General features: G+C 35.4%; 1 protein-coding gene across 1 annotated transcript; it reads left to right on the top strand.

Annotated features, from left to right (window-relative positions):
• Window positions 1-3098: 3098 nt before the first annotated feature.
• Window positions 3099-5572, top strand: LOC107496206 (uncharacterized). The gene is made up of 3 exons (XM_021127018.2): window positions 3099-3917; window positions 4006-5136; window positions 5234-5572. The coding sequence occupies exons 1-3, from the start codon at window positions 3222-3224 to the stop codon at window positions 5570-5572; spliced, it is 2166 nt and encodes a 721-aa protein (XP_020982677.2). The 5' UTR covers window positions 3099-3221.
• Window positions 5573-7860: the final 2288 nt, after the last annotated feature.

Here is a 7860-nt window from a genome sequence, read left to right as displayed (position 1 = left end):
TCTCTTATTAAATTAAAATAAAAAATTCTAAACTTATAAACATAAAATTTAATTTAATAACTAAATAAATAAAATTAAAATATATCAAATTAAATTAAATATTTAAAAATATAAAATAATTTTTAAATAATAATTAATTTTTTCATATCACGAACATACGTAAAGTATGTATTAAGTTCAAACTGGGCGTTTACCCGGAATATTACCGGGAGGATCATAGTTACATCTAACAAGGGTCCCTATATTATTGTCGCACTTGATTCTAGCACAACCCAAACGCTTAGAACGCTTCCAAATAATTTGAGTATAACTACGACAGTCACCACCAACACATTTGTTGGTTCCACGGTCGTATTTGAATTTCTGCTTGACCCACATCCCCACAGCCTGTGTTCCAAAAAAGGTTGTATTTTCCAATTTACGTGCAATGTTCCAACCAATACCGCTTGTAGTTGAAGGTTTACTTCTCGAGCAGTCCTTAATGTGTGTTCAATAAATTATGTGCATGTGTTTCTAGTTGCGTGTCCCACTTCAGCGGAAGAGACCAAACTTCTTCACGTATTTCGTTGTGATATTTAAGATAGTCGCGTGGAGAGCTTAGTGGTACTTGTTCTAATGAACACAATAATGGAACTATACTCACAAAACTTATTACTAACACCGCTAAAATATTTAATAACTGTTTCATTTTTTTGTTTTTTGTTTTTGTTTTTTTTTCTACAATGATTTCAAAAATAAAGGTGAGTTGGATTATTGTTTTAATGGGGCTCGGGATATATATATATATATACACACGACAATTGGGAGTATATTTTTTATATGCTAGTTGTTATTTGATGGGCTTGAATATATATGTATTATGGGAAAAATCTCAATACTTTAGGCTACATATTTGCACTCATTGAATCCAATTCCAGGAGAAGCATTATGGGAAAAATCTCAATACCTTAGGCCTCTAGCTGCTAAAGTAAAGAGAAAGCCATGAATTTTGACAAAGAAGAGAAGAAAAGATGCTGATGAGGAATCTTCAGGAAGTAAAAAACGGTGCAACTAAGTTGAATAGAAAGTACAAACAGTTTATTTGTACCTATTGTGGGACAAAAGACCATACTAAAAGAAGTTGTAGTCATAGAAAGGCTGACGATGAAGCAATTGCTGAAGCTACAGCAGCTTCTGTTGCAAATAGTGGTGATGCTGCCGATGTTGGTGTTGATGGGCATAATGGGAATACGGCTAACAATGATGGACATGTTGTTGCTAATGATATTGAAATGATGCCGGTAACAATACTAATAATGATACTGCAGCCTCAGAGGTTGAAATCACACAACCCAGTTATTGACAACCATTGATTAATGAAGTGGTATGATTTTTCAACTCACTTTAAAGCAATAAACAATAATTATTCGTTACACATTTCTTTAGTAGAACTGGCTCATTATCTTACAGGTTGCTCCACTTATTCCAATTCAACCTACAAGGCCAAACAAGTTGCCCCCAAAGAGAAGATCTCAACACTCAACTGCTGCAAATATAGATCCAATGCAGAGGTCATGAGGTTTGTCCCTACGCCAGGCTTCATACCTCCAAAGAAGAAGTGATGAGAAGCTTTCTGTTTTTGTTGTATTTAATTATGTTAAAATTGGATTCATATTGATGATTGTATTTTGGGATTAGTTTATGTACAAGTTAGAAACAGTAAAACTGATATAGAATGATTAAGTTTAAATTTCAATAGGTGGTTCTATTTCAAATGGTTTTAATATTTTGTATAATGATGATACTACATACAAATCAATGCTGATGATTGTTATGACTGTCAATGCTAGTATCACCATATTACTATAACCATTTATCTTAAATTAGGTGTTTTAATTGCAACTTGATATGTGCACGTTAAAGACTGTGATAATATTTAATATCACCATGTTAGCCAAGTTGAAATTGAAACTTGCATATTAGTTATTATAATAATTTATGTTCAATTAGATACTATTTTTTACGGCAATTTCATACCACTACATTGCAAAAATTGATAATATTTAACATTATTATATTAGCCAACTTGAAAATAACACTGGCAAAAAGTGATGTTTAACATATCTATTGCATTCAAGTCAATTTCAATTGTACAATGACGAATAATTTCACATGGTTTATTTTCTTACAACTAAGCCATAATCAATACACAAAATCACAATAAAAAATGCAAGCAAACTTAAAACACAATTTCATATTTTTAAAACTCTAACATCAGCTTCCAAATTCCTAATTGTCCATCTTAAATTCATTTTCTCTTCTTCATCTGTCCATACGAAAAGCTCGCACCATCTCTTTTTTGCGGTTTGCAACGATACTAGGAAAAAAATTAACATAAAATACAATTAATAAGGAGGTTCCAATAAGCTCCCAGGATTTTGGATTCTCTTGATTTCATTTTACCATGACTTTATCATTTTCACATTGAAATCTTGAATAATGGATGATAGAAAAACAAACATGACAAGATCATGTCAAAAATGAATATGAATTAATCCAACCCAATTGGAAGAGAATATATATGTTAACTTTTAAAGATGTTAGGTGTATACTAAAATTAATTATTAAAATTAGTGATTAAAATAGAATATATATTAAAATATAAAATATATATTAAAAATAAATTAAATTANCTTAGATGAGTATGAAGAGATTATGTCATTTAAGTTATAACTTATTGGTAAGTAGCATTTTGTTTGACCTTTTAGAATTTAAATGAAAAATATTAAATAATAATTTAATCAAATATGTGAAACTATTTAACAATTATCAAATAACAATTTTACATAAATACAATTGCATATGAATTTTCACTTATATTAAATTGAATTACTTAAAATAACAAAAAAAAGCTAATAAAAGCAGGGGATATATATGTTATAACATTTATATTGAGAATAAATGGTCATTTTTGATAGTGTAAAATTTGATCGTTATCAAAATTAACCAAAAAAAAAAATTAAATTAGTGTTGTACGGAACCCACAAAAATAAGTGTACCGATACAAATGAGTATTGTTTGACAATAATTAAAATTAAAGTTGACTCTGTTAATTTTTTTTTTAATTTCTACTCTTTAATCTCTTTCTTCTTTAGCCTTCACCAGAATCAATTCCTTCCAGTTCCGATTTTCGTCGATTTTCATCCAATGTTAACCGTATCCTATCCTGATTCGCCGTCGCCATGAGCAACGTTAATCCGAACCCGGAAAGGGTGCTGGCAATCCCTGTGAAGAAGAGTGATCCGGTGGGTCTGTACCGGCCGTTACGCAAGTTCGTAGCCAGAAAATATTCAGAGAGCGATGCACAGAAAGTGGAAAGCATTCTCGAAACCCTAAACAACTGCCGCAGGGACATGGTGGAGCGAGGGGACCTCTCCCTTCCCATGCAACGTGACTGCCTCATCCACTACTTCAAATGTCTCTGCATGGTTGACCCACTCTTCACCGCTATCTCCTCCGATGCCGACGCCGACCCGATCACCTTTGTCTGGTACGACGCCTTCTCCTCTGAGCATGAGAATGGGGTCTCCTCGCAGCGCAACAGCATCCAATTGGAGAAGGCTGCTGTTATCTTCAACCTTGGCGCCATCTGCAGCCAGATTGGGGCCTCTTGCGACCGCACCACCTCCCTTGGCCGTCACCTTGCAATGGACGCATTCAATGCCGCCGCCAATTTCTTCTTCAAACTCTGGAAGGTTTTTGCCAAGGACGTCTCCGCCACTCTCGACTTGACTCTACTCTTCGCCGAGAGTCTGCACCGCCTCTTCTCCGCTCAGGCCTCGGAGCTCAACTTACAGCAACGACTTCACCACAACAACACAAATGACGACGCCAGTTCCGCTCAACAACAACATCATTGTGCCGTTTGGTTTGAATCGGTCAGTTTTAACTCTTGATTGATTTTACATTTATTTTTTCATTTTAGATTTTCAATAGGATGATATTGATGATGATTATGTGCTGTAGGTTTCTAAGCTTTATCGGATGGCATTTGATCTGATACTAAGTGATTCGGCTGCAACCAAACTTGTTGGCTCATTTGACGAAACCTGGATAACACATCTTTCTCGGAAGGTGAAATTCTTTGAGGTGGAGGCTCGTCAGAGGCGATCATCCATCCTACCCAATTCCCAGCGACCTAAAACATTGTCATTGGTTCAATCTTGTCGTCTTGATCATGATGCAGAATCTGTCACTGAAAAATTAGTTAGAGGGATTTGTTGCATGATTTCATTGTTACAATCTTGTCTTGATCATGATGTAAATCCTGTCCTTGAAAAGAACACTAGAAAGTTTTGCAAGTCCTGGGACATGTCTATACCCAAGCACCATAGAATCCCATACCTTGACCTCCTCCTCTCTGAGTACAGCTCTTTCAAGATTATTGACAATGGAAAGCTAGTGGCCAGCCCTTGGAACATGCCTCCACCTTATCCAATAAATTTGGCCATCCTCTCAGCTTCGTCTTTCTCAGATATGCTGGCAATCCCTTTGAAGAAGAGTGAGCCCTTGGACCTCTATGAGCCCCTTCACAGTTATGTTGCCCTTAAATACTCAGAGAGCGAGGCAAAGAGAGTAGAAGGCCTTTTCCAAATGCTACATAAATTGCGCAGTGAAATGCAGCGTGATGAACTCTCTCTACCCATTCGCCGTGACTGCCTCATCCGCTATTTCAAATGCCTTTGCATGGTTGAGCCTTTGTTCCCCATGACTAACTCACCCAGTCCACCTATCTTTGTTTGGTACAATGCCTTCAACCCACAAGAGAATTCTTCCCAGCACAACATCCATTTGGAAAAGGCCTCTGTTCTCTTCAACTTGGGAGCCCTCTGCACCCACATTACTCTCTCCTGCGATCTTACCACCGACCAAGGCCTTCACCTTGCCGTGGACACCTTAAATGATGCTTCGTATTGGTTCTTCATACTATGGAAGCATGAGGCAGAGAAGGCATCTGCCACCATTGACTTGTCAGTAAACTGCGTCGAGCTGCTTCGCGAGATAATAACCGCTCAGATTGACGAATTGAAATGGAATTATCCTCCTTCCCATTGTAATTCCCATTCTTATCTATCACCATCATTACCTGCATTTCCAGTATGTATCATCATCTAGCTTTTCAGTTGATTTTTTCTTAGTGCAATTGATTGATGTCAATCTTGATTTGTTGAATTGTTTGATTGGGATGATGTAGGTTGCTCAGCATTATCGGAAAGCTTATGATATGTCAACATTTGGGCCTTTGGCTGAGAGTCTTGTTCAATCCTCAATACCTCAATTTCTTGAATCGAAGAAGAAAACCTGCCTTGTTAAAACTGGTTCCAGTGTCACTGAACAATTTCTTTTGGGGTATTGTGAGGCTCAATCCCTGCTTCAAGAGGGATGTCAAACATCATGCTTGGACCTTTTCTCCGAGGTTGGCTCTTTCAAGATTAAGGATGGAAATCTTGTGGCCAACCTTAGAGGCAGTAATGTTGCCATTGGAGGAGATGAGCTCCCAGGAGACCATACCACCACAGCAAACGAGCTTTAGGATTTTTCTTTTCCTTTTTTAAGTTGGATGTTGGAATTTTGTTCGTTGATGCTAGAACTCTGTTTCTGGATATATTATCCTCATAATTTTGTTTGTTGATGTGTGAATATATTGGTTCTTATTCCTCACCAATTTGTATGCCTCTGATCTGGTAGCAATTGTTAGTTTTTGTTGCATATTGGTAGAGAGAATGTATCAAATTTTGTGACATATGGTGCTAAGGAGAGCGGTTTACTCTTTTCTTTTATCTGGATACACAGATAGAGCAACTAATATGCATATGTTTTGCTAAATGTGAATGAAGTTGTTTTCTAAACAAAACTTGCTGTCAAACAGTGACAAGGTATAGTCTCTCACTCTTCCTCTAATTTATTTTCTATTTTTCCATTTGGAAAATAGAAGATTAGATATTTCCTTTACTGGAATGTAGAGGAAAGTATATCTTTTTGTGGTTATGTTCTTTCATTCTAACAAAAGTCCTTATGTTCTTGTTTGATTGTTTGAGATCAATTAATTATTCCTGTTTAAAACTATTGCTTCTGTTGTTACTCAAATCCTTTAAAATTTATTGTTTGTATTTAAACAATTTTTCTATTGTGCTGCCGAGTTTCGCCTTCTTCATTGCAGTAAACCTTAGTTATGCTTTCTTCTCTTCTACCTCTTTACTTCTGCTCAAATATTTTGACAAATATAAATTGAATCTGTGTAATTTGATAAATTCTCAATGTGATTGCTCCTGGCATGGAAGGACCAGTATATAGTTCTTTAAAATTAGATAATTTAATATCACTTTTAATCCGGTTTGCCTCTTTGGTTCTTTTTCTGCCAATTTTCCAATTCTGATTTTGTTGACCCAATTTTGCAAAGCATCTTTCCTGTTGTGATAAGGCATGAGGTGGATGCCCATTAATATTTGGGCGGCTAACTTTTCCAAGTGAAAAGTTTATACTATCAGAGTAAGACTAAAGTTAATTCCTTTTGTCAATTTACCTTTTGAATACCTATAAATATGAGGCTAAACCTCAACCAAATACACAGCAATAAAATATTTAATTCTTTCTCTTTCTTTACGTTGCAACTTTATTAAATCCTTCTCTCTCTTTATATATATATCACATATCTTTATTTTATATTTAGTACACGTTTTATTTATTTTACAACAAGTTATCAGCATGAAGACTCTGATCAAATTTTTAGGAAAACTCAGGTAACAAATTTTCATTATGTCAAAACTCTCTCATCTTGAATTCAATGCTCTTGATATATCTGGAAACAATTATTTATCATGGATACTAGATGCTGAAATTCATCTTGATTCAATGGATCTTAGAAATACCATTAAGGCTGAAAATAATGCATCCTAGAAGGATAAAGCCAAAGCCATGATTTTTCTTCGTCGTCATCTTGACGAAGGATTGAAAAATGAACATCTCACATTAAAAGATCTTGCAGATCTTTGGAAAGACCTTGAAGAAAGGTACAGTCATCAAAAAACGGTAATACTTCCTCAAGCCCAATATGAATGGACGCACTTGCGTCTACAGGATTTCAAATCCATAAATGAATATAATTCTGCAATGTTTCGAATCACCTCACGAATGAAATTATGTGGGGAAAAGATAACTGACCATGATATGTTGGAGAAAACTTTCTCAACCTTCCATGCCTCGAATGTGCTCCTACAGTAGCAGTATCGAAAAAAAGGGTTTAAAAAATATTCTGAGTTAATTTCTTGCCTTCTTGTTGCTGAACGCAACAGTGAGTTGCTCTTGAAAAATCATGAAGCGCGCCTAGCTGGCGCCGCCCCATTTTCTGAAGTAAATGCGGCAAATTACCCCAGAAGAGGTAAATGGCAAGGTTTTAATAGCAAGAAAAATTATGGAAGGAAAATGAATTATATTCAAAAGAGAGGATCTCATCAAAAGTGGGATAAAGAAAGAAATATCGGGCAGAATAAATCAACAGAGGATAAGTGTTTCCGTTGTGATGGAAAGGGCCATAGGTCACATACCTGCCGTACCCCAAGGCATCTAGTCGATCTTTACCAGGCATTTTTGAAAAAGGACAACAAGGAAAAATAGTCGAATTTTGTTTAAAATGATGCTGAAAATTTCACCACTCATTATGATGTATCTGATTTCTTTGAGGATCCTGAAGGAAATATTGGTCATTTGATCAATGATGGAATAGTTTAATGTGTGAGATTGTTAAGTATTCATGTAAATAAATAATGTAAAGAACTTATTATTAAGTTTTATTTTCTATGTATTTAAGTTTCAAATATGATG

This window comes from Arachis duranensis, chromosome 7, assembly GCF_000817695.3.
Source record: "Arachis duranensis cultivar V14167 chromosome 7, aradu.V14167.gnm2.J7QH, whole genome shotgun sequence".
NCBI lineage: Eukaryota > Viridiplantae > Streptophyta > Magnoliopsida > Fabales > Fabaceae > Arachis > Arachis duranensis.
Note: the sequence above shows the minus strand (reverse complement) of the source record. Positions and strands in the feature narration are given on the sequence as shown.